The sequence below is a fragment of the Marmota flaviventris genome, chromosome 1 (assembly GCF_047511675.1).
Source record: "Marmota flaviventris isolate mMarFla1 chromosome 1, mMarFla1.hap1, whole genome shotgun sequence".
Taxonomy (NCBI): domain Eukaryota; kingdom Metazoa; phylum Chordata; class Mammalia; order Rodentia; family Sciuridae; genus Marmota; species Marmota flaviventris.
Window position 1 is genome coordinate 126,134,060 of NC_092498.1, and position 27,038 is coordinate 126,161,097.

Sequence of the window (27,038 nt, forward strand, 5' to 3'; positions counted from 1 at the left end):
TATCTGCAAAGCAGACTGTATTTTCTAAGAGAACTCAGGCACCATGTGGAGAGGGACTTGGAATGTCTTTCTAGTTTGCACTGCTCCAGCCAGTGTTGTGGCCCTTTTCTCAGGACCTAGCAAATGACAAAGAATTATACAAATAATTTCAGTCGCCTCTTCTAAGACGGAGAAGCGCTGGTTTCTGAGGACCAGGCGTCTTACTTTCCAGCTTCCTTAATGAAGATGTGCCGACTGATTCATGCAGCAGGTGAGCAGCACCCTGATTGTGCTGTTGCTCCCCACACCCAGTCTAGAGTGTCTGCCTGGGGCCCTGAGCACATTTCCTCCCTGAGGCTGCGGCCGCCATCAATGTGACCTCCGCCTCGCTGCCTGGCGAGAGTGGGACATAAAAGAGACAATGGATTTCTCTATCCCATTCTGTAGTATTTACCCCGGAGAATTAAAGTCAGCATACTACAGGGACACATGCTTCCCCGTGTTTACGGCAGCACAGGTCACAGTTGCCAGACCGTGGGGACAGCCTACGTGTCCACCAAAGAAAATGTGTGTGTGTGTGTGTGTGTGTGTGTGTAGGGAGAGGCAGGAGAGAGAGAGAGAGAGAGAGAGAGAGAGAGAGTGTGTGTGTGTACACAAACCTGATGGGGTTTTGCTGAGCCATAAAGAGAAGGAAAGCATAGCCTTTTCAGGAGGGTGGGTGAGCTGGGGATCCTCATGCTAAGTGCAACAAGCTATTCCCAGGGGTCAAGGGTGGTGTGTTTGCTTTCACACGTGGAAGCTAGAGAGGAAGAAAGAAATGAAAGGTGCACGGGAGGGGATGTCAGGAGATCCAAGGAGACGGGTGGAGGAGAGGCCCAGTGGGGCAGGGAAGGGCATCAGGGAATGCACTGGCCAATCCACACCTGGTACAGGTGGGACCCTGCCGCACTGGTATGTGTAGTGACGATACACCAACACAGAAGAAGCCACCGTGGGTCCCACGGGGGAGGCTCTGCATGAACAAAGCCACTCTTGGGGGTCTCACCACTGGGGAGCAGTGGCCTGGTGAGGAGGGCTCAGGGTCCTGGCCCTGGAACTCAGCTCCTCCTCCCAGAACCAGCTGAGTGTCTCTCCTGGTAGCAGGGACGGTGCCCAGCAATCTGTGTTGGTGGTGGGGTCTTTCGGCACCACAGATCCCCCAGTGTATTCACAACCACAGGTCCTGAGACTGCAGACAGCCACCAGCCTCTGAGCTACTGTGAAGAAGGCCCAGGGGAGGGGAGTGGGCGCACAGTGACCCACAGTAGTCACAGTGACCACCCAGGACACTGCATCCTGGGCTCCTGAACAACAGGAACCACCACAGACACCACATCACACCCTCCCGGCCGCCAGCCCCAGACCCCTGGGCTCACAAATGAGTACCAGCTGGATGGAGGTCATTGCAAATGTCCCAGCACCCCTGGAGAATCCAAGACTGAAGGGCGAGGGTTGAATGTCCCAAGTCTCGATGAAATCCAAACCAAGACTCAACATGAACTTCCTTCACCCTGGCCAGGTTTGCTGTTAAGTAGCTCTAACATCATCTTTGATCATCTAGATCCTCTTTGATTAGATTTCACAGTTACCCACCCCTCGTATCCACCACGACACTTCAACCCCTCTGGTTGTATTTCTGCTCATGTTTAATTGGAATCATTCTATCTTTGTTTTCCTCCCTCAGGTTCACGATTGTGCCTCTGAGCCCCTCTTTTCCCTCTTACATGACCTGCCATGGCCTCAAATCTCTGTCCAGAACATTACTACAACTTTATACCTGGATCAGAGGAACTGTGGAGAACGATATCAACAGGCTTTCGTTTTTTCCTAAGGCTGATTACTATGAGGCTGTGCTCTGAAGCGATTGTCATCAGTAGGGTTTGGTGTACTCTCTCAAAGTGATGCTGATACCAGGAACAGGGTAGACACACATTGAGGAAATGACCCAATGGCCCAATGTGGGGTTCTTAGGAGAAAGAAGTTCACATAATAGTTTCTTGCATAAAAGAAGAAGAAATTATCATTCCTGTAGACGGGTACACATACAAACAATGCAAAAGATCTAGGGGACAGACCACTCCACACAGCCCACAACACTCTAGCGATGGGACCCATGGACACTCCAGTGGAGGGAATGTCAGAGAAAGAGTTTAGAAAGTTCAGCTAAAATGGCCAAGGAGCTAAAAGAAGACATAAGGAATGAAATTAGAAAATGCAGGAAATAAGTGATAGAGATTCTGAAAAAGAATATGATGGAAATCTTGGAAATGAAAGACTCATTGCATCAAAATAAAATTCAAGGGAAATCACCACCAATGGATTAGACCACTTGGAAGACAGAGTCTTAGGCCTGGAGAACAAAGCATAGAATCTTGAAAATAAAGTGGACCATAAAGGAAAGATGTTAAGGGAACATTACCAGAATATTCAAGAAATCTGGGATAATATTAAGAGATCAAATATAAAAATCATTGGTGTAGAAGAAGACTGCAAAATACAAAGTAAAGGAATGCACAATCTTTTCAATGAGACAATATTAGGAAAGATTCCAAAGCTTAGGAGCAAAATGGAAATGCAAATTCAGGAGATGTAGAACCCCAAATAAGCAAGATCGAAAAAGATCCGCTCCAAGACACATTTTAATGAAAATGTCTAAAGTACAGAATAAGGATAGAATTTTAAAAGCTGAAAAAACAGGAAAAAGCAGGTAACATTTAGAGGTAAACCAATTTGGATTCTGAGCTCCATCCCCAGCCCCCAATTTGGATTACAACTGATTTATCAGTCCAGACCCTAAAAGCCCAGAGGACTTGGAAGAATATATACCAAAGATAACATTTACCAGCTGTGGTTATCATATCCAGCAAAATTATCCTTCAGAATTGAAGCTGAAATAAAAAAACTTCCATGATCAGCCAAAACTAAAAGAATTCATAGTCACTAAGTCTGTCCTACAAAACATGCTCAGTGATTTATTTCATGTGGAAGAAATAAAAAATAAAGATTACATTTGTCTCTAGGGCAGGGGATATAGCTCATTTTGTAGAGTGCTCACCTTGCATGCACAAAGTCCTGGGTTCAATCCCCAGCATCACACACACACACACAGAACTGTCTCTAAATATAATACAAAAAGGGCCAGGGATGTGGCTCAGTGGTTAAGCACCCCTGGGTTCAATCTCTGGTACAAAAAATGAAAAAAAGCCCAGCATAAGGATGAATTGCACTAGATAAACAGTCAATTATAAGAGAATCAAGTCTGAATTAAGCATTAGAACTATATCAACGTGGCAAGAAATAAAAATCATCTCTCTATAATAACATTGGGTGCAAATGGTTTAAAGGCTTCAATCAAAAGACATAAGTGCTCAGATTAGATTACAAAAAAAAAAGGCAATAATATGCTGTTTACAGGAACCTCACCTTACAGGCAAAGACATCCATAGGCTGAAGGGAAAGGGTGGGAAAAGATACACCATGCTAATGGAAGCCACAAGCAAGCAGGGGTAGCTACTATCCTATAAGGCAAAGTGGACTTCACACCAAAACTAATAAGAAAAGACAAAGATCACTTCATACTGGTTAAGAGAATCATCCAATAACAAGAAATAATGATTGTAAATATTTATGCTTCAAACAATGGAGCACCTATGTACACAAAACAAACCCTTTTCAATATCAAGAATTAAATAGATCAAATAGAATGATACTGGGTAACTTCAACACACCTCCATTACCAGTAGATAGATCATCACGACCTAAACCAAGATTCTTCAGATCTAAAAAACACTGTTAACCACAAGGACCTAAAAGACATCTATATACTATTCATCTGTCAACTACTGAATTCACTTCCTTCTCAGTAACAAATGGAACATTTTCTAAAATAGATCATATTATCTTAGCAAATACCAAAAATCCAGATAATTCCTTGCATCCTATTAGATCATAATGAAATGAAATTAGAAACCAATGACAAAATAAAAAACAGAAACCATTTTTAACACCTAGAGGTTAAATAATACTCTTTTGAATGAGGAATTGTCCCAGAAGAAATCAGAGAAGAAATTTTAAAAAAAACCTCTTAGAAACAAATGAGAATATAAAACATCAGAATCTCTGGGACAGTATGAAAGTAGTTCTAAGAGGAAAGTTTATAGCACTGAGCTTGTACATTAAAAAACAGATAGATACCAAATAAATAATCTAATATTATACCTCAAGACGCTAGAAGAAGAAGAAGAACAAACTAATTACAACATTAGTAGAAGTCAGGAAATAATTAAAATCAAACATGAAATTGAGAATAAAAGAGCAATACATGGATTAAATGCAACAGCCAGTTGGTTCTTTGAAAAGAGAAACAAGATCAATAAACTCCTAACCAAATTTACCCAGAGAGAGAAGACCCACATTTATAAAATTAGAGATGAAAAAGGAGATATTACCACAGACACTTCTAAAATAGAGGATCATTATAAATTAATTTGAAAATGCATACTCTAGTAAACAGGAAAATAAAAAAGATCTTGACAAATTTCTAGACACAAACAACTTACCCCAGTTGAAACATGAGGCTGTACACAACTTAAATAGACCAATATCAAGTAATGGGATTGAAGCAGCCATCAAAAGTCTTCCAACAAAGCAAAGCCCAGGACAAGATGGATTGTTCAGCTGAGTTCTGTCAGACCTTCAATGAGGAGCGAGTACCAATCCTCCTCGAATTATTCCACAAACTAGGAGGGAACACTGCCAAATTCATCCTATGAAGCAAATACCAAAACCAAACAAGGACACCCAAAGGAGAGTAAAATTCAGATCACTATCCTTGATGAATACAAATACAAATACTCTCAAGATATTGGCAAACCACATTCAAAAACCCACTAAAGAGATGGTACACCATGATCAAGTGGGTTCATTCCAGGAATGCAAGGTTGGTTCAACATATGCAGGTCTGTAAATATCTTTCACCACATAACTTGAGTTAAGGACCAGAATCACACGATCATCTCAATAGACGCAGAGAAAACATTTGGCAACATCCCACATCCATTCATATTAGAAATTCTGGATAAAATAGAGATAGAAGGAGCTTACCTTAAAATTATAAAGGCTACATATAACAATTCCAATGTCATCATTATTCTGAATTGAGGAAAACTAAAAGCATTTTCCTTTAAAAACAGGAAGAAGACAATGATGTCCACATTTACCACTTGTATTTAATATAATTATTGAAGCTCTAGTTGGAGAAATCAGGCAAGAGAAGGAAAGAGGAAAAGAAGAAGTCAAATTATTTGTTTGCTGATGACAGATTTTATGTTTAGAAGACCCCCCTCCAAAAAAAACTCCATAAAAGATCTCTAGAACAGATAAACATATTTATCAAAGTAGCAGGAGAAAAAGATCAACATGTATAAATCAATGCCCTTCCTGTACTCCCACCCCCACCAAAAATAATGAATCCACTGGGAAAAAAATAGGAAATCTATCCCTCACAATAACTCAAAAAATACTTAAATATACCCAAGGAGGTGAAAGTCCTCTATAATGAAAATTACTGAACACTGAAGAAGACCTTAGAAGATGGAAAGACCTCCCATGTTTTTGAATAGGCAGAATTAATATTGTCAAGATGGTCACACTACCCAAAGTGTCAGACAAACTCAATGCAATACCCATCACAATGCCAATGACATTCTTCACAGAACCAGAAAAAAACAGTCCTAAACTTCATTTGAAAGAATAGGAGACCCAGAATAGCCAAACCAATCCTAAGTAAGAAGAACTGAAGACATCACAATACCAGATCTCAAATTATACTACGTAGCTGTAGGAACAGAATCAACGTGGTATTCTCACCGAACAGACATGAAGACCAGGGGAAGACGAGAGAAGGTGCAGAGACCGAGCCCCCCATGCACACTCATCTGATGGTTCACTAAGGTGCCAACGATGCTTGTTAGAGAAAAGATGGCCTTTTTGACAATTGGTGCTGGGGAAACCGGAAGTCCACATGGGGAAGAACGAAAGTAGATTCCGATCCTTCACCCTGCACAAAAGTGAGATCCAAGTGGATCAGAGACCTAGGAATCAGCCCAGATACTCTGCAACTCTGAGCATTTGGCAAACATCTTCTAGCGGTTGCAGTGTCTGGGCTGAATCTTAGGTCTCTGATCCACTTGGATTTCACCTTTGTGTAGGGTGAGAGATCGGAATCTACCTTCGTTCTTCCCCGTATGGACTTCCAGTTTCCCCGGCACCAGTTGTGAAGTATGTACATATATGAATATACTCCTGTGAGTTTCACCTTTATGTATCTTCATAAAGCACTATTTTTTTTTAAAGAAACTATAACTAAATAGGAGAAAGATCGGTAGAGTAGAGGAAAGGAAATGAGAGAGGAGAGGAGGAGGAGAGAGGGGAAGTACTGGGGCTGAATGTGAGCAGATCATATTTCATGCTTATATAATTACATCAAAAGGAACCCTGATATTTATGTGTAACTATAATGCTCTAATTAAAAAAAAAACTCATTTAAAAAAGAAAAACTGAGTGAGAGAATCAGAAGTTTTTGTCAGTTTCTAGAAGGGTGAGCATGGCCGGTGGCAGCCCATGTGGCTCCCCTGGCACCCTATGGGCTCTGGCTGAGTGGAGGGTGGGGAGGAGCTGGCTGACCTTCAGTCCTTCCTGTGCACTTGCCTGCTCTCCCATGGCTCTCTCCATGTTGGATGGCCACGAGTTTCTTTAGTTTTTGTTTGTCTATGTGTTCTCCATCTCCATTTCTCAACCATCTCCAATAAAGTTCTATAATCTTCCAAACTGGAGCGCAGTCTACTTTCTGGGTGAGCTGTGCAGCACCGCGGGACTGGGAGCTTGGGAAGACCTGCTTGTCACCCCAAACTCCCTTTCCTGGAGGGGACCAGAGTTCAGATGAGGGTGGTCACCACCCGAATATCCGCAATGATCACTGGGGAGCGTGGCTGTGTGTGTGGGGGGGGCAGGGTAAGCTCTCATTTCTTGCATGATCCATTGGTAACCCTGCAAACATCACTACCCAGTAAAACAGCCTCACATGCATCACAGTTTGCTTTTTAGGCAAAATTCTGGGCCAGTTAGTTGAAGGGAAAGAACATTTTTCAATTTAATTCCAAAGTAAACCTCCAGCTGTGATACAGAAACACTTATTTTCCTGTAGATTTATTTTTTATCTTAGCAAACATCTTCCAATTGCTTCAGAGCTTCCAAGCCCTCCTTCAGCGGTCTCTGAGGGGTTCATAGGCAACATTTCCAAATTGCAAAAGTAAAGTGGAGATGAGGGTTGGATCTTCTTGAAAATTCTTGAAACATCATTTCCCCATTGTCCCTATGAAAACAGTGCTCTCCCATCCTGTCAGAGGACATCTGCCTGGAGTTCTGGGGAGCATCTCCCTTTACCTTCGAGAACTCAGGATGTTGCAACACAGTCCCCGACACACCCAAGCAGCTCAGCCTTCCATCATCTGCAGATTGATGGGCCGATCTAATGCATCCCTGCAGAGCCCCAGGCCTGCAGAGCCAAGCTTGGCTCCTGTTCTCCTGGGTCTCTGAGGCAGGAAAGTAACCATGGATGTCCCTTGGTGGAAAATACATTCCCCAGGATCAATATGTCCCAGTAGGGTTCCTTAACCTCTCCCTTCCATCATAAGTGTAGGCAGAGGGAAGAAAGGTGACCCAGGAGTGGGGCCTGATCATGGCTGCACCAGGGTGATCACCGCACATGGCCTGAGGAGAGAAGTAGTGATTCAGGAGGCACCTACCGGCTAGGTGCCACTCAGATCCTGGCTGGGAATGAGCTTCCTCACAGGGTGTGACTGGAGGGCAGGTGATGAGGACCATGGACACTTGCAGCAAGGTCCAAGGACAGCCAGGCATGGTGCATCACCAGCCATTGTCCCAGGTCTAGGGCAAGGGGAGGGTAAGGGCCCTGGGGCCAGGGACAGGAAATCCACAGAGGACCACATCACTGCCCCTCCAGCTGCAGGGGAGGGCAGGAGGTGGAGCTGCCCACAAAGGGCATGCCCCTGGACACAGCAGGCCACAGAGGGAATCCCAGGGCAGGCCACCCTGCAGGCTCTGTTCTTGCTGCACACAGGGCTCTGAGAATCTCGCTCATCCCCGAGAGTCTCCAGGCCACCCGAGAGGTGAGCGTTCAAATCACCATTCTGCAGACTCAAGAACAAGGAGCTGTCTACTTTCCACAGTGCTAGTGATGGACATTTTTATTTTATTTTATTTTTATTTCATTTTATGCCGAGAGTGAAGGATATGTCCTAGCAATTTCAAAAGCTCTTGTAAGGAAAGTCCCTGGTTCCCACGTGCTTCTGGGTAAAGAAGGTGACTTCTTCTTCTACTCATGATGATGAAAAGTGAAACTCTTCAAAATGCCCAGCAAACCCCCCACGTCCTGGGAAATTCAGTCCAGTTACATCAGTCCTGGGCGAGAGGACCTCTTCCCACACCGTCTAAATGAGGAGTGCAGCACCCCCAGGCTAGGCCCAAAACTTAGGTTTAAGTTTTAAGAAACTTGAATAAACTGTGAGGAGAAACTCTTCAGGACCACGCAGCTGGAAACCCGCAATAACCACCCCTGTCCTGTCTCTTCCCCCGCCAGCAACAGCCAGTCACTTTCTGATGGTGCCTTGTGAAATGTCTCCTTATTTGTCCCTGTCAGGCCACCAGAGTGCTTGCTGCCCTGGGCACAACAGGGTCCCTCCTGCTCACCCTTCAGGACAACCTGTGCCTGGCCCAGGGAAGAGCTGGGTGAGGCCCAGTGAGGGCCGATGGTTTTCTTCTCAAGGAGACTATGGCCCGTCCTCAGAACACACAGAAGTGACCATACAGGATGTGTTCTGAGCCCCGCAGGCTCCACTCACGATGCAAATGGTCTTACATGGAAGACCCAAAGGCCCAAGCACTCCTTCCTGAAGAGGGCGCTGCCCAGGCAGACCCGGGACGTCCCGGCCTCCCATCCAGAACCTGTGTTCACAAGTGGCCAAGGACGGCCCCAGTAACTGAGGATGTCATGTTCTTCACTAAAGAAGCCCCAAGGGGCTGGCGGTGCCAGACAGGGCTCTGCGGGACGGGGACACCCTTTTTCCAGCTCTGACTCAGTGGGCATGAGAGCTGCAGCCCCACGGGAAGGGAGGCCTGGGTGGTCCCTCCCCGGCTGCTCTCTGCCTGGACAGAGGAGGAGGCCTGAGCAGCCTGGTTTTCCAGGGAGAATGCCTTCATTGTAGCTTGCTCTAGCCTATTTTCTTTAAAATGAGCAACAAACTGGGAAATTCACTTGAGTTTTTCCAAGATCTGGCTGGCTCTCTCTCTGGCTGCATATGCACAAGTCAAGAGTTAGTTTCTCTGGCAGGGTTTTTTTTTTAAATTTCCCATCTTCTAGTGAGAAACTTTTCACCATCATTGCTAGTTACTTCCAATGAACGTTTAGTTTTGACTGGTTATAAATATATTAATGCTCAATCTTAAAAAAATTCCTTTGAGATGTAATCACTCTTTTCATATATCAAAGAATGGAAGCCCCAGAATGCTTTGGTCAGCCCTGAATGCTCAGAAATTACAGAAAAACAAGAGAGGTCCCTAGGCTGCCCCATTGGCTGTCCCCGATTGGCACGGCCCTGGCGTCCCAAGCTGCGTTGCACAATTGCGGATCCCAGGGAAGCAAGATGGGGATGTCACTTGGACTCTCTGTCCAGTATTTAGACTTGAGGTCCACATTGGTCCCACAGAGCTGCCTGCCCACCAGGGCCCTCGGAGATGAAGCCAGTCTGAATTCACCTTCAGTAGCTAGCAGTCGAAAGGGTTCCAGGCTCCACATTAGTAGTTATTTTGTCGTGCCTTAGAGGCAGTACAAGACACGATAACCATTATACTAATATCTCCCCTCAATGAGCATTCTTGTTTTGAAGGCAGGCCATAATAACATCCTATATCTTTTTAATGATTTTGCTTTTTCAACATACTTGAGCGTCTTATCTTTTGCAAATAGGCGGGAATGGAGCACTGACACCCTAACTGCGGCCCGTGCGGGTGTTAGTCTGCAAACCCTCTCTCTGGAGGGTCCAGAGTAGATATCGTAGAGTGGTAGGCCAAGAAGCAATGCTGGGCAGAGGAAGGAACTATACATAACCTTTTGAAATGCAGACATTAGAAGCGTTGAAACTGCTGCTATCTCGTGAGGGGTGTAGGTAGTAGAGCGCGTGTGGCCCACGGTTACAGTGGACATGATAAGCCAAGAGGGATCATTCTCCAACCTCAGTGTTCACAGATCCTCCTGACAGATGTGCCTTCTGGTGGACATCTGGCATCATTGTCTGACCAGCGTCCATTCCCCACCTTTCAGTGAAAGCCAGATTTTCCCTTGATACCCCACACCCACCAGCTCTCAGGGTGATCAGGTTCCCCAGGCTTGGCCAAGCAGAGCACTGAGTCTCGAGACTTCAGTGTTTGGCTTCAGGCTGGTGCACGGCAATCAATTATGATCCTCATCAGAGCCAGCCCAGGGATGTGCGTGTGTGATTGGCAACAAGGATTTATTTTTTTCTTACTGGATGTAATACTATGAAAGTGCCAGAATGGCACTATCAGGGCCACCTCGGGAATCTAACAGAGAGTCACAGAGCTGAGGGAGGAAGAGAAGACACAGCCCTCCTTGACGATATTGTCAGGGCACTGGGGTTTGAGCACCCGTGTGGCCTGCAGCGGCACTACTGGCACGACCTATGAGGTTCTTAATCCCAACCCAGACCTCCTAAGTCACGTGTGCAAGCACATTCAAGTCCGAGAAACACTTTCTAGACCTGGAAGTTCTGTGAGCCAAGTCTAAGTTGGATTGGGTTTGCAGCCCTTGATACCCAAAGAATCTCGATCCACCCATTCCTGGTCATCCTGAATGCAGTCAAGCAAGCAGGCTGTGTGCTGGCCACCTCTCGCCAGCGCAGGCTGCTAAGCATGACTGGGCACAAGAGGACGGCAGGGAGAGGCACAGTACTGAGCATTGTCTGCATGGTGCACCTCAGATTGAATTGCAGCCCACCCGGAGCCTCTTGGAGCCCCTGCCGATCAGGCTCCTTCAGTCTGGGGCACTGAAGGAGTGCAGCCAACATGTGTCCCATGCATGGAGTAGGGATCAGGAAGAGCTAGAGGGTCCCTCAAGGACTGCATGGTCCAGAGCTCCCTGAGCTTCCAGGCATGCAGTATAACCAAGAATGACATTTGCTGACTCAGGTCCACAGGACTTCAAAGTCACTTGTTGCCACAGCATAACCTAGCCCACCCCAACGGGTACGCAGCACGGCCCACAAAGCTTCTTAATAGAAAAGAAACAGAAGAAAGGAAGTGGACTTAAAGAAGAGGTAAGTAGGTAAGGATGAATGTGGCCTGGGCGTGGCAGGCACCACGAGGGCCCACAGACAGGCTGAGCTCACCGAGTCAACAGTGGCTCCTCCCGGCTGGAGGGAGGTGGGAGGCTGGGGGGTCAGCACCCCTGGGGTTGCAACAATGCACGTCTCGAGGTGGGGGCGGCCAGGGCAGCACATCTTACCATGGCCAGCGGCACGATGCCCACCAGGTCCTTCTGGCTGATGAAGATCTCGGATACGGCGATGTCAGTGGTCCCCTTCCGCGGGTATTCCACCTGCCACGTGATGGGCTGAGTCCCCGAAAGGCTGCTGAAGCTGGCGATCTCAAAGTTCATCTGCACAACCTCGCTGAACAGACTGCTGCTTCTGGAAGGGAGCAGAGGGGAGCGGTGTCAGGCTGACCTCCTTCAAAGACCCTCTCCCTTCCCCCTCCAAGGCAATCTTAGACTCTACAGATAAAGAAGAGTTTGGTGGGGCACCTGGCATGGGCCACCACCTCCAGCTTGGGAGTGGGCGGCCAGGATGGAGCAGCAGCCACACATTACGGGTCTGGGATTGGGGTGTTGAACATGGAGCTGGCATCAGCCTGGGCCGCAAGGAGGCTCCTGATGAAGAGATAAGCCAGTGGGCCTGGGCTGGCTGTGTGCATTCATGTGGCCTTGAACTAAGCAGGCCCCTTATATTTAGTGTCATACCTGCAGCAGATGCAATATCGCTTCCAACCCCTGCCTTCCTTCCTAGCTGGTCTCTCCCTCGCTCCTTGGGGACTAAGAAGATCATCCCACTCCCAGGCTCCCCTGCAGCCAGAAGCAGGCTCATAGCAGGGTCCACCAGGCAGGTCCCACTCATCTGGGGCCCAGGGATAAAAGGGGTCAAGAGACATCAGCAGTGGAGGGGGCTGGCATTCCCTGGAGAGCTGAGTTCCGAGTTCTTCAGGGCGGCTGTGGGTGCTCCTGGCACCCTGGCCCTCATACTCTCAGCCGCTGGTGTTGAGGACCGCAGATCAAGTCAAGATGGCGCCTGGCAGTTTGCCAGGAGGAGTGGTTTGTGAAGCAACGCCACCGAGCCATTAAGTTGGTGGAGATTCCTTATTGGCTGATTGCCGTAACTGGATGATGCTAATTGAGTCAAGCTGTGTGCAATCAGTTAGGTATATATACCTTTGCTGTTTTGCAATAAAGTGGCTCCTGCTACCTTGGGTGCCCGCTACCTTGAGTTCCCGCTCAGTTCCCGCTGAGTTTTCCCTACAATAAAGCAGTTCCCGCTTCAACCTTCAAGTTGCTTATCACCTCCCGGTTATTTGGCCTAGCCGGACTGCGGCACGCTGGTGCTGGTGTCTTTGCAGAGCCTGGTCACTTTTTCATGGTCTCTATTATCCCTGCTGCTCTGGCTCTGGCTGGGAGGTTAATACCTTCAATTCGGCGGCTCTCCCAGTCTCCCAAGGTTGTCTGAATCGCCTAGTGTACTTCAGTGAAGCCTCTTGTGCTCAGAAGTCCTCCTTAGCTGGAGGGCCCCTGTGTCTGAACCTAAGAATTCCAACTATACTGTGCTTCCGGGGGCAGGGGGCCCAGACAGATGTTCAGCAAGCTCATCTAGCATATTTCAGAGCCAGCAACAGTCCAGACTTTATTTCTCAGATGATGAAATTTAGGCCTGGAAAGGGAACATGGCTTCCTCTGACCTGAGTGGCAACATCAACACGGAGCACTGTGTCTCCTGCTCCCTAGAGCAGTGCTCTTTGGCACCCGCCTCTGTGGCCAGACACAACCTCCCAGGCACCAAAGGATGTTCTCAAGACAGGGAACAGCCAACTGTGTCCTTGGACCAAACAGCAGCTGGCTACTTTGGCAAGTCACACTTTATTGGCGCAGAGCCCTGTGGGACAGCTTGCATTCTGTCTGTGGCTGTGTTGGTGACACGGAGGCAGGTGTGAGTCACAGCATTGCCTTCATATCCTGAAGCACACATGGTCTGGACCTTCGGGGGAGCCTGCTGGTCTTCGCCATCGGCTGGAGAGGAAGGTGGCTGCACTGTCCACAGCTGTTTAATCACCAGAACTGAGGAGAACTAAGAAGGAGGGGTGTCCCAGTGTCCCTGGCCATTTGTCCAGGGTCCTGGGGAGACTTGAGGTTCAGACCAGGATTGCCTAAGCAGTGGGTCAGCCGTCGGCACCATCTCAGGCTGGCATCTAGAGGGTAGGCCACCTGTGTGCAGGCAAATTCAAGGGGGTTTTCCAGCACACATCAAGGAAGACATACCAGATGCACTCAGCAGTGGCCCCCTGAGCGTGCGCTGGTGCTGGGTGGAGGCGGGCCGCCTTTCCCTTTGCCAGGGTGAGAATCGGCCACAAACGCACCTGCGGAGTCTTTAGGGCTTGCTCCAGGCCGAGGGCTGCATGCACTTGGCACAGTCCGTGGCTGAGCTGGAGGTAACGGATGCACCAGCCCGAGCTCTAGGACAGGTAGATCCTCCATGAGCTCTCTGAGCCTGAAGTGGGGCCCGAAGAATCGTGATTAATGAAACACCAGGATCCCTCTGGAAGGGAAAATAAACCCAAGGTCTGGCAGTCCAGTTGGGCTGCAAATCTCAGGAGTGAACCTCTGGTCTTGGACAATGAGGGATCTGGAGTGTTTCCAAACTGGGAGATGAGCTCTTGCCCCAGGAACCAGAGGCCCTGGCTTAGAAGCCCCATGACCTCCAGGGCGTCCTCCTCCCAGGCCACAGGCACTCCTGGGTTTCCCGGGCTTAATCTTGTTCTCCTAGTGAGGACACTGGGGACCTCCCCACCTGCCATGGAGGAGGGTCCTGGCTGTCTGGGCCTGATGGAGGTGCCACCGTTGTCCTGCTACTTGGTGGACTCCTGCCAGCAATGGCATAGCTCTCCTCGGGACTGCACATGACAAAACTCCAACTGACCTTGGGCTCAGTCTGTGGAGGCCCCCAGGAGGCCTGTCCTGATGCCAGGCTGCAGAGTCTCCACGGCTCACGCCTACACCCGGCTGCATCTCCTGCAGCATATTCTTTTGTGACCGTCACCAAAGCTCTCAAATCTTTCTGAGGCTCAGCAGCATCACCCCCACTGGAACACGGGTGTTCCCACCACAGGAAGGGGAGCAGCCTGCAGGGGATAGGACTCCCCCTGCTGCAGCCACAGCTCCTGCAGCTCAGCCAAGGCTGGGAACGATGGCTTGACCCAGAACAAGAAGGAAGCAGTGTTTTCCCTGGTGCTGAAGGACTGGGAGGTATGATCTTCATGAGTGATGAGGTTACCTGCCCAAGGTGGGGTTTTTGAACCAAGGATTGAACCCAGGGGTGCTTTACCACTGACTCACATCCACAGCCCTTTTAAATATTTTATTTAGAGACAGGGTCTCACTGAGTTGCTTAGGGCCTTGCTAAGATGCCGAGGCTGGCTTTGAACCCATGATCCTCCTGCCTCAGCCTCCTGAGCCGCTAGAATTACAGGTGTACACCACTGTACCTGGCCTTTCAAGGGGTTTTGCTTAAGTGCATACAGAGTGCAAAGAAGACCCTACTATTAATGAGATTCACTATGTTCCAGGCACAGGCCCAGGGTCCATGCACGCATCATTCCAAACCCCACTGTAACTCCGCAGGGTGCGCGGTTGCCAAGACTCCCAGTTCACACCAGTGTTGGAGCAGAGACTCCAGACTCTGCGGCCAGGGATGGCTTTGCATCACAGACTTAGGGCAATAATTCTACAAGTCCCTGTTTGAAACATGCTGTAGTCCGCCCCCCCCCCCCCTGGGGCTCTCAGCACTCTTGTGAGCCAACTGAGCTCAATTTCTGTTTTAGAATAAATAACAATAATAATAAAAAAAGTTTGCAGTTGGAGGAAACTCCAGCCGCCTAAGTGCTAGGCAGAATTACAGGCAGAGTGATATCAGGACGAGCCCCTGGGTCAAGGGGGACGGGGACGTGCTTGTTTAGAACATTGACATTAGACTCTCAGGCAGCGGAGACCTCAGAAAGATGGAGGAGACTTCCTGGGTCACAGAGAGCCCAGAGACGTGTGTGAGAAGAGGCCACCAGAGGCTGACCCGGCAGACAGGCGGGTGCCTGGGAGGCTCAAGCCTGAACTGGCTGACTGGGAACAGGGGGTACAGACTTCACACCCTGGTTTGTTTACTTCTCTGCACAGGTGTGGCTCTGTTCCCTCCTCAGGTGGCCAGCCAGCCTTATCTTCTTCATCTTTTAGAGCATGTGGGATGTATCAAATTACAGGGACGGGAACTACTATGGAATGAATCACTGTGGAGAGGTGAGCAGAGAGGGTGACTGGTGCCCACCGCCTGCTCTGTTCCTTCTGAGTGGAAGCCTTGCTGCGTGCCTGCAACAGCTGCCTTCTCGGTGCGAGGCAGAGAAAGATGGTTCTAGAGAGGTTGGGAACCTGCGCTTTTCTATGGAATCTTTGGATAACAGCTCTTTCGGCCCTGATTTGGCTCAGATGGCAGCTCCACTTGCTGTCCCTGGTTGGGAACTCCAGTGGCCATAGGTTCCTCTACACCTCTATCTAAGAGGCTTCCTCCATCTTTCTGGGAACACTTTGCAGAAGCTCCTTCACTGAGTTGGAAGAGGCCTGTCCTGAGGATGGTGCAGTGTGATTTCCCAACTGGGTCCCCAGGATTCCAAAGGGATGAGCAAGAGATGGGCGTGGCTGTGTGGGTCCTGAACCCCACTGGGTCCCTAAGTCTTCATGTTGCCAAATAAGAGCAGCTGTGGCCTAGGGGTTCAAGACATTGGGTCTCTAGGAGGCATTTATTTCAAGGAATGAAAGAGAAAGAAGGAAAGAAGGAGATGAGGGAGAGAAAAGGGAAGGAAGAGGATGGAGAGTTAGAACCCAGACTGTGTGGAAGAGCAGGCCAGGAACCCCCACCCAGCTTAGGTGGGGCTTGTGGTGCTGCTGGAGTAAAAGAGAGGAATTTCAACATTTATGTGACTCCAGAAAGCATCCAAGAGCCACCCCTTGCTAAAATCAATAATGGGCACTTATTGCAGTGACTCTTGAAAGAAATTTTCAAAATTGGCTTAAAGAAGCTCTTACTGAAAAGCAAATAAATTCCCCCAATAGTCACAATAGTGTTTGGACCACTGAAAATTCAATTTACCAAGCCTCTTATCTAGTGGGCTCTATCTGGTAAGAAAGTGGAGCCCGGGGCTGTGTTTCAATGCCAGAGGGACTTGGCCTCCCCACTCTGGTGGAGGGCTCTTCCCCTCCGTAGCTGTAGAGAGAGAGGAGAGCCACAAAGGGAAGAAAGGAGCCTTGGAGTGGGGCTGCCCTAGGATATCGGGGCGTCTGCCCCAGGCCTCGCTTTATTCCTCTGCTTCATGTGCATTGGATGAAGGTGGGCACATGTCCTGTCCCCAGACCCCAGGTCCACACTGATGGCCTGTGTGCTCTGGGGTGTCAGAGCTACAGATTGTGGGTTTGAGCTACAAATTGCAAGCAACTGAAAAACCCTTGATCCAACTGAGGGAAGGGAACAGAACATATGCTTCAAAGTCACCAGGAAGGGAGGAGAAAAGAAATGGATAAGTTGGGGGGACAAAGAAGGGCCACAAATCTAGAGCCTCAGAGAAAGCCAGCTCTGGAGAGGACGGGGCCAGCGGGACCCAGGCCCCCGTTCTGCTCTCTTGATTCTACACCAGCGACCCCTATTCCGAGTGTCGAGCAAGGACTGGGACTGGCTGAGGGAGATGACCTGCTGCTGTCCAGCATGCCTGGGCAGCCAGAGGGAGTCCCCTCTTTCTTTCCTGCTCTCCCCAGTTACTAGGCAGAATTCCAGGCTTAGGACAGGGGCTGGAGAGCAAAGCCTAGGAAGCCTGGTGTTGCCAAGCACTCGGATTTGGAGTCTGGACTTAAAAGCAAACATAAACACACATTTTCCTTCTCTCTAAAGGAGCAAAGCCTAGGAATCCATGGAAGCAGGCAATAAATGGGAAGATGGAGAAAGAGACTCCTTTACTGCCAATTACATCAATGCCGATGGCGTCCCTTTAAAGCACAGCAGCCCCTTGGAGCAGCTGAACCCGTCATTACTGTGGATCTAGTTCCATCCTGAATTCCCTCTGTCGTAACTACTTAAGGGGAGACGCTGGGTCTCAAATCCTACCCACCTCTTTCAGGGGTGACTTTGCTGTACCTCCCATCAAGAGCTGAGACCCTCTCTCCCCTGCTAGAATCCAAGCTGGTCCTGAGATTCACTTTGGCCCACAGAGCACCGTGGAAGTAACCCTGCAGAACTTCCCAGCCCCGCAGCAGCTACCCTTCTCTTGAGGGGCACTGCTGTGACATCACCATGACATGTAGACCCTGGGCCGTGTGGAGAGAGAAGCCCCTACCATCCAGCCCCAAGCTGCTGCACCAGGTAAAGACAGTGCCAATGGGGGAGTGGCCCAGTGAGTTTCTACTCAGGAGAAGCAGTGTATGGCTTGGAGTCAGAAAGCACTCTGTTACGTAGCACTAGGTGGAGACGTGGCTGCCACAGCTCTTTTGAGCAGAGTATGGCACAGATAGGGCACAGGTGGAGAAGAAATTGGATGCCAAGAGCAGAGAGGAGCCCAGAAGCCCACCCACCCTGCAGCCCACCAAGGCCCCACTGGTCCAGAATGCAGTGAAATGTTTGCCCAGCTCCAAGGAAGTCTTCTGAGGTAGCTGAGAGGGGACAGAGGCAGAACTCCATCTCAGTGTCCAGCAGGAGGATGGGTGGACAGTAAGATGGCCTGGACTGTGGACAGAGACCACTGAACATGGCTGCTCTGTGAGGGTGGGCCTCAGCACCCACCACACTGGCACACAGGAAGCAATTGGCAGTTCCTTCATGTGAGGCCATCAGAGAAAGACGACCCGAGGGCCCAGTGTCCTCTGCAGCCCTATGCCATGATGAGCCTTGTCAGCTGGGCCAAGTTTGCAGAGAACCCTGCAGAGCCTAATGGGCCCAAACGACCAAGTTTCCACCTGAAATGCCTTAGCAAGCCTGGCATGAACCCCATCAGGCTTTCCACCTACAGGAGGGATGGGGGCTGGGGGAGACAGAAGTGAACGGCAGGGGAGGCCTGGAGTGGCACATGCCATTCTGCACACTGGGGTGTGTCCATGGGAAAGCCCACTGTATTCCCCAGTGAAGCTGAGCATGGTTAACAGTGCCCAGGAAGCGGCCAGCCTGAGCCCGGCCCCAAGATCCAGTGTCTCTCAAATCCTGGTCACAGGATTCCACCTCCACGTGGCTCCATCATCTCCTCATCATCCCCCGGCCACTCCCATCGGGCCCTGGTGCTACTCAAACACACCAAGTGCATCTGCCCTTGCTCTCCACCTCGGCTGGCCCCTCACTGCATGCACCCTGCTGTTCATGACGCACTCTTCACATGACCCTGGACCCTCGCCTCCACTGGGGGCTCACCCTGCCCCTTCATTTACATGTCCACACATTACACTGTGCACCCCTTTGTACCTGGTGGACTTCATGCCCCCTCCTTCTCCAAGGCCAGCTCCCTGACAGCACGACATGGCCCCTTCCATTGCCTCCTCAGGTCTCATCACTGCCATAATCCATGGTTGGCACCCAGCAAATATTTGTTGAATGCGTGACATGTGAGCGATTGCTCCCCGAGTCAAGCTCCCTGAGACTCACGATTTTCTTTCCTTCCACTAGTCAGGTTAATATTAATTTTTGCTCAAGATGGGAGTCGGCTTCCTTGGAAGGGAGTGCAGGCGCATCCTTGGGAGCTATCAGCTCTTCCAGAAGCCTTGAACCTGTTCCAGGAGCAAAGTGAAAGGCAGAGCCCCCTGGAGGTTCTCCAGCATAGACACGCTCGAGGTCCACTCCTAAAACTTTGCATTTTCCGAATATCACAGAAGACAGACGCTGGATCTGCTCCAAAGCTTGCTATTGAATTTTATGCCTGCTAAGCTCTACTAAATACATAATGAGGAGGCCGAATTAACTATGCAGAATTGTAATTTACAGTTAATGTTTGTAATTGACGAGCTGCGGGTCTCTGTGGCAGCACTAACTGCTGAGATGAGAAGGCCCTGAAGGGATAAAGGAAAGTTTCCTCTTTGAAAACAGAAAGCTTCCTCAACCAGTTTTGTGCCCATTCATCCATCATCCAGCCACTGGACACTGACCAACACGGATTTGTGCCAGGCACTGTGTGAGAGACGGGGAAGTGAGCCACTGTGGTCCACAGCACCTGTGGGCAATCCAGGAGTCCCCAGACACCTGCTGTCCACTCAACTGCTTACTTGGCTACAGACACGGTGAGGAGACTGCCCAGTGGTGGTAGATCATCAAGCCTGGGTGGTGCTCTGCCCTGGTCCCCTGGGTTCCCTTCTTTGGCACCTGACTACAATGATGTTTCCAATTTCGGGTCCCTTGGAGTTGAGAAAGTGCTTCTCTTTGAACTTGGGGGTGCAGACCACAAGTACTCTGGAGGAACTTGAACTCAGAACCTCTACTGTCTTATTTAAGATGCTCAACCCTGATTGATGGCAGGAGGGCCTGCTGGGCTTTAAGGAGATACAGTGCTTTTTAAAAGTGGCCTTCCCCTCTCTCTTTCAGATTGGGCCAGCAGGGGGTGGGCCTGGACGTCCCTCTTCTTGTTTGGCAAAGCTTCTGAGGACACCCCAGGGGCAGGTAGGGTAAAGAACCACTGATTTTTGTTTGGTTTGGTTTTTAAGGGAGTAGTATTAAGTACGAAGGTCTTTTTCTTGTACCCAAATCAGCAGCAGCAAGATGGGACAGGGTCTCATCCCAGCAAAGCTGTAGAGGCAGGCCTGAGTGCCCTGGCCCCCTGGCCCTGCCCTGGGCCTCCTGGTGCCACTGACAGCCCCACAGTCAGAGCACAGAGGGCCTCTGCCTGAGACATACACTGTGCCTGAGACAGAAAAGCTGTCCCTGCGAGGAGGCTCTGCGGAGGGACTCACTCCAAGGACTAGTGGGGTGGTAGGTGAAAAGGGGGAAGACACTTCTGCCTCCAGAGGTGAGGGACAAGGTCGGCATGGGTGTGGGGAGAATGCAGGAGCTGGGTCCTAGAGCAGAGCTGTGGGGCTGGAGCCATCGAGGACAAGGGCCTCTTCCAGAGACACCCTGCAGCCGAGAGAGCGCCCTCAGCTTCCTCCTTCCACTCTCTGACTCTCGCCCTCCCTCAGGGTCTCCCTCTGGCTACACAGAGCCAATAGCCCAGTTGGCAAGTTTGGTCCCTTGCTGTAATCCAGATGACAGGACCCAATGATGGCAGCCCCCCCCCCCATAACCCAGTTAGCAAGGGAGCTTGGAAAGTTCATTCTGCAGGTTGCGGAGTGATGGACTGAGACCAAGTGGGCCCCCGGCCAGCGCTGCCCACCTCGACTCCCACACAAGCACCTATGCCCACTCCATTGAGGGAGGTCCAGCGCAATGCCCCAGCTAGGGGTGACTGGCCAGGAAGTGACAGTAGCTTCCCCGAAACAGACTGGAGCTGAGACCTGCCCATGGTGGAGTTGACCAGGGGAAGGCACCCACAGGGTTTAGGAAGGGGCCTTGTGAGGGAAGACCCCTGAGGACCTAAGATGTGTCTCAACACCTAGGGGAGCAAGCTGGGGGACCCAGTGTCTGACACCCCTGCCTCTGCTGGTGGTGGCAGTGGGATGGGGTCCTCCAAACTCCGTCCTTCCACATGCACTTTTTTTAAAAAAATATATTTTTATTTTATTTTTATTTTATTTTTATGTGGTCCTGAGGATTGAACCCAGTGCCTCATGCATACCAGGCGAGTGCGCTACTACTTGAGCCATATCCCCAGCCCAACATGTGCTTTTTTACATGTTCTCAATACTGTCTGCATTTTATCTTTAAAAGTTTTTTTTTTGTATTAAAATAAATAAAATGCATCACATGGGGAAGAAGCATACTGGGGGCCACTCTCCTCCCTGGCTCAGTCCCTCCCGGATCCCAAGACAGCGAGGAGCTGACACAGCAGGATGTGGGGCTCCCATGGAAGGATCTGGGTGCAACTGGATTACTAGGAGGAGCAGCAAGGGCTATGCAGAGTGGACTCCCAGGCAGAGGCCTCTGGTGGTGGGCAGGGTCCTGGGAGAAGAGCAGAGAGGGTTGGAAAGGATGGGCGAGGAGGGAGTGGACTGGGAAACCGTAGGAGAAGAGGGCAGGACAGGGAGGCAGCAGGAGCAGCTGCCCAGCAGGGAGGGAGCTGGAGCTCCTCAGGTTCCCAGTGCGGGTATGGGAGGCCGGGGACTCGAAGCTCCTGGAGGTTTTGCTCTGACGGCTGTTAAGTGTTACTCAGTCCTGCGGGGGTTATGCAGGGCATGCTCTGCCTGGCCTGGAAGCAGCCAGTTCTCCAGCAGGCTCTGTGGCTTGACCTGTCCATCATTGTCCATGGCTGTCTTCCCACCGTGAGGAGCGGCACCCCTGCCCCTGCTCACCCCACAAGCCAGAGAGGGTAGGGAGGTGAGCAAGGAGGTGACATTCCTGTGAGCAGGGAGGTCCTTCTGTAACATACAGCTCCTGAGGCCACTTCTATCTTTAACTGTCTCCCTGACTTCCTACCTTAGTTCGAGGACCTGTGTCCTTCCCTGGGTCACTATGTCTTTCCCCCTCATCCTCTGTCTCCCCCCTCCCTGTGCCGCTGCTCTGGGCTCTTGGCTGCTGCACAGACCCACTGAGCTCACCCCACCTTTGCATGGCTGCTCCCTTTGGCTCTCAGTGCATGGCCGGCTCCATCCTGTCACCCAGCGTAGAAGTCGTGACATTCTGAAAATTGAACACCAGACTCAAGGTTTGACCCCCGGTGCCCACGCTGCACTTTCCCCCCTGCCGAGGGGTAAGCTCCTTGAGATGAGAAACTTTGTCAGGTCCCTGTGGGGTCCCTGAGGCTTAGCACAGTGCCTGGAAGAGCAGGAGGGGTGACCACACCTGCATTTGTTCAGAGGATTACTCTGGGTCCCTGCTCCACCTCTGGCATCATGGCCCTGATCCCCCAAGGCCTGGTGCGTGCCTCACGGCCTCCTGAGGATCACTTCTGGTTCCTCCCAGCAGCACCCACCGTCCTCTCCGGAGGACACGCCCACTGGGCTGATGGCTTCTGAGAAGCAGAAATGAGCTAGAGGCCAAGTGGGAGGAGAGAGCTGGCTTCCAGACAGGATGATGGACACACACAGCTGCCGTCTTTCCAACCAGCTGCAGTTCTGTGGCTCAACGGAAAACTGAGGCACCAGGGCACCCCACTTGCCCTGACAAGCCTGCCTTCAATTTCCAGCGGCCCCTCAGTGTCAGGGACAGGCCAGGGCCAAGTGTCAACCACCTGCTCTCCACTCACACAGTGTGTTGGGTTTGCAGTTCAGGAAAAACCATCACGAGGTGCCTGGACAGTGTCCCTAACAGAAAATGGACAAGCTACAAAGAACCGGCTCTGCTGAAGGGGACGGCCTTCCCCACCCCAGGCTCCACCGTGGCTATGACAAAACATTTGACCACGTGTTCGCTCACACATGGACTTCACTAGAAGGGCTCTTGCATGGGGTTGGGCGCCAGGGCCTCCGTGCAGCCGAGGGCCGGCCGTCATTGTCCTGTTCCCATCCTCCTTGGGACCCCGTGGGACACTCAGGGTGCACACTTCAGAACTTCCCAGCATCTGTCTGTCTAAACAGCGCACGGGATGGTGGCTTCCTTCTGAGGAATGACCCTTCTGCTGTTGCATGGAGCTGCGATGGGTGGTCACTTCCTGGTGGCTCCCCCACCCCACTTTAAAATCACAGCGTCTGAGTTTCGACCCTTAGGTTCTGTGTGGCCAGTGAGACTGAGCTGGGTGCTGTGCCCTCTCAGGTCCTTGCTGTCCAGCCTTGCCAAGAAGGGAGAGCGCAGGGTGCAGTGTGGCAGTGCCAGGTCACCCACCCCAAGCCCTTGTTGAGGCTGCTATCCTGCCCTCCCTGTGACCATCTGCTCTTTGCTTCTTGCCCCCCAACCCCCAACCAGGGTTACCTTAGCCAGATTCGGCTTCTGCTGCTAGGCATCCACAAACAGACTGACTGAGCCTCCTGGGCCTCAGTCCTCCCTCTGTAAGAGCAGGGTGTTCAGCTCTTGGCGTTAACACTTGGCAACAGAGCCGTTCACCTCACACCTGCCACCAACTCTGGGAAGCCAGAGCTCGGGACAGCAGGCTCCAGGAGAAATCCTCGCCCTGCTCAGGCCCTGGAAACCACATCAGACTCACTCATCTTTAAACGGTTCCTTATATTCCGACAAGGAGCAGCTTGGCTTCAAAGGTGGCAGATGCCGTGAACAAATGTCTCCCCTGTGGGCCATCACTTGCTGCAGGAAGAGGGTCAGATACCAGGGGAAAATGCAGCCAGCGGAAAAATCAATGGGGGACCAAACCCACTGTTCCCCACTCTGTCCCCTGAGGAGCCAGGTTCTCTCCCAGCTGCGCTGACCCTTCTGACCCGTCTTGAGAAAGAATGCTTGCTGGCCAGCAGCCCTCCCTCTGCAGAGCCTGGCTCTCTGGAGCAGCCGTGATGGAGAGCCAGGGGCGCTTTTCAAATCCACAGCCCTGAAGCTGTAACTGTCTAGTAGAGCCCATCCAAGGGGACCTTCCATTTAGAAAAAGCCATTCTTAGGTGACTTGGAAACCGCCGCAATGGAGAGTAAAGATGCCGAAATGAACCGCATCCTTTGAGAAATCAGTTCCGAGGCTGCAATTTCATTTTCAAGTAAACTCCGTTTAGAGGGACTCCCCGGACCCAGGGCTGTGGGGAATTGAATAATACTGTGTTCACACTGGAAATGGAAAACATCGTCTTGTTGACAAATGGTTTCAATCCCAGAGCCCTCCTTGCACTCAAGTGTTACAAAGCAGCCGTGACAGCTGTTCCTCCCTTTGCTCTCTCTATTCCCAGCCTTGTTTGGGAGGGACAGGGGCGCTGGGCCCGCTGGGTACCGGCTGGGAGGTTTCTAGCTACCTTCATTTATAGCATGTGACACGCAGTCTTTCAAGAAATGTTTACTGTGTACCTACAGCATGCAAGGCAGGTTTTAAGGAGCTGGGGACACAGCTGCAACAAAATGCATGCCGATTTTCATGGAGTTTGGTGCCAATGTCTGTGTGGGGGCTGGGAAGGTGGCAGGAGGTGCTGCTAATGGGGGAGGCACCTAGTAATGAATTCTCCAGGCCCCACCCTTCCTTCCCGCCTAGCTTCCTGGTCACAGGGCTTTGCTGGCAGTTTGCACAACTGTGCTGACCGGGGCAGATGGTGATTCTCAGACACCACGGAGGCCACCAGATCCTTGAGCAGGTGCTTCACTATTCACTTGGCCTGATTTTCTGTCCTTTCTTGTTTTATAAGCTGGGACTCAGAGAAAGCCCTCCCTAGTGCAGGAAAGCCAGAGCACGTGAGGTAAGCTCCTAAGGCAACAGCCAGTGCTCTCTACGATTCTGCAGGTGAGCTCAGGAGAAGGGACTGGAGAGACCTGGAAATCCAGATGCAGTAGAGGAAGCATGAGGGGCAGGAACAGTTTCAGTAACTGCTGTCACCTGGCTCTGTCTTCAGGATTGCTCAGGGGGTCGAGCTGCTGGGTTAGGAGGGAAACCACCTGCGTCAGTGTGCACGGTGTGTAGGAGTGTGTGTGTCCAGTGTGCACCAGTTTCTGGCCCTGTGTGGGAGGTGCCAGCCTCAGAAGGAGTGCCTGTCTCAAGGACAGGTGATGGCAGGACCCGAACCCAGATCCCATGCAGATGTCAGCCACGTGCAGGGGAAGACTCCCACTCTTACTAGCTGTGTGACTGATGATAGGAAGGTGTCTCTGGGATAATCAAGGCAGCCCTTAGAGGATGGTCCCAGGACCCAGAGAGCAGCTTCCATCTCAGTTGGGGGCAGAAGTCTCTGTTGAAGCTTTCATTTGAAGCAGGGAGGAGGGGAGAGGGGACATGGAGAGGGACAGCGTGGCCTGGTGGGGCCAGCCTCCTGGTCCCAGACGGTGCCTTCTCGCTGTGTCCTCATAGGCTGCCCTCCGACCCCTTTCCTGAGAGCCCTACTGCCATTCACAGAGCACCAGCCTCATCCCATAAGCACCCAGCCAGTGTGTTCTGGTGGGATCCAGCCTAGGATCTCAGGGGACACAGCCCCCACACTGGGTCCAGGCTGGGTTCTTGCAGCCCCAACAATCTACCACCCACCAGTGAAGTAAATGACCAAAAAGCACATACACAGGCCTAAGTCACCCACTGTCTCTCACATGAGCTTGACCTAGACATAGGGATCTTTTCTTCATCTTTAAGACAGGGTGCATGGAAGCATCTACCCCCCTGGCCGTTAGTCATAGGAGCATGAGTTGCTACACAGCACATGCCCAGAGCCAGACCCAAGCCACTCCTAGCATTAAGGAGCTGCTGCTTATTGTCTTTGAGACTCCAAACTTCAAATTTGGAATGCACGACACACACATGGTGTTTGGCCAGATCTAAGGGCCATTTGTTCTGTTAGTTACTTCGTACTTCCTCTATAAATCGTCTTGCTTTTTTCTGAGGCCTACATACACTTGTTTAGCAGAACATTTTCTGTCAAGCCATCAAGCTGAAAACGAGACGCATAGCCAAAATTTGAGGAGCTAGAGGACAGGGGCCCCGGGTCTCACTGCCAGAGGGTGCCCGGTCCAGAGAGAGATGGAGATGAGGTCACTTTCTCATCTTGCAATTTGATTGACTTAGTGCCATGGGGCACGTGACCCCACTAAAGCCATCTGCTACCGTCTGAATGCTTGTGTCCCCCAACTCCACAAAAACCTCAGTTCCCAGGGTGGTGAGTTTGAAGGTGAGGTCTTAGGGTGAAATTAGGTCATGAGGGTGAGGCCCTTGAGAAAGGGATTAGTGCCTTAGAAAAGACAGCCTTTGCTCCTCCTGCTGTGAGAGGTCAGGTGGGAAGACACTATGAGCAAGGAGCCTTCTCCTGACACCACAAGGGCTGGTGCCTTGACCTTGGACCTGCAGACTGTGTTCTCTACATTTCTGCTGTTTAAGGCCTCCTGGTCTATGGTGTTTCATTAAATCAGCTGGAAGGGACAAAGGCGTCATTTTCCACAATACCTCAGGAATCAGGGCTTCTGTGGCTTATTTGGCCTCTGATGTCCACTGTCACCAACACTCACTGCAAGCGAGATCACTACTAGGACACAGACTCTGAAGGAAGCCATAGATGACCTGCCCTGGCCCCGACTAATTCTCCCTCCAGTGCAAGTGCAAGGGGCTAAGGGGAGGAACCCGGAGTGGGGACTGAAACTCTGAGCTTTGGGGCCCTTGGCTCCACTCTGTCCCCTTCCTACAGCCTCTGCATCCCCAGGTGAGACCCAGAGGCCCAGAAGGGGCACTCAGGGGCATCTCGGGGCAGGGTCCCCTTAACTAGCCTAGTCGGTACAAAGGCCGCAGAAGGGTGACCCGGACCTGCAACAGGTGTGCCTGCAGGACGATTCCGGGTGGGAGAGTGGGGACGGCACTGGAGCCAGGACACAGGCGTGGGTGGCGGGGGCTCCTTTCCACTTCAGAATCCGCCATGTCTCCTGGTTTCACCTGGACTCCTCCCACGTACACTGGGC

At 50.9% G+C, this 27,038-nt stretch overlaps 1 protein-coding gene across 1 annotated transcript in view; it reads right to left on the reverse strand.

Moving 5' to 3' along the window:
* Positions 1 to 27,038, reverse strand: part of Tmem132c (transmembrane protein 132C) — a 273,283-nt gene that overhangs the window by 37,244 nt on the left and 209,001 nt on the right. Inside the window, exon 4 of the mRNA XM_027952017.2 lies at positions 11,618 to 11,801. Coding sequence (XP_027807818.2) covers positions 11,618 to 11,801 — 184 coding nt within the window. The remainder of the gene's footprint in view (positions 1 to 11,617; positions 11,802 to 27,038) is intronic.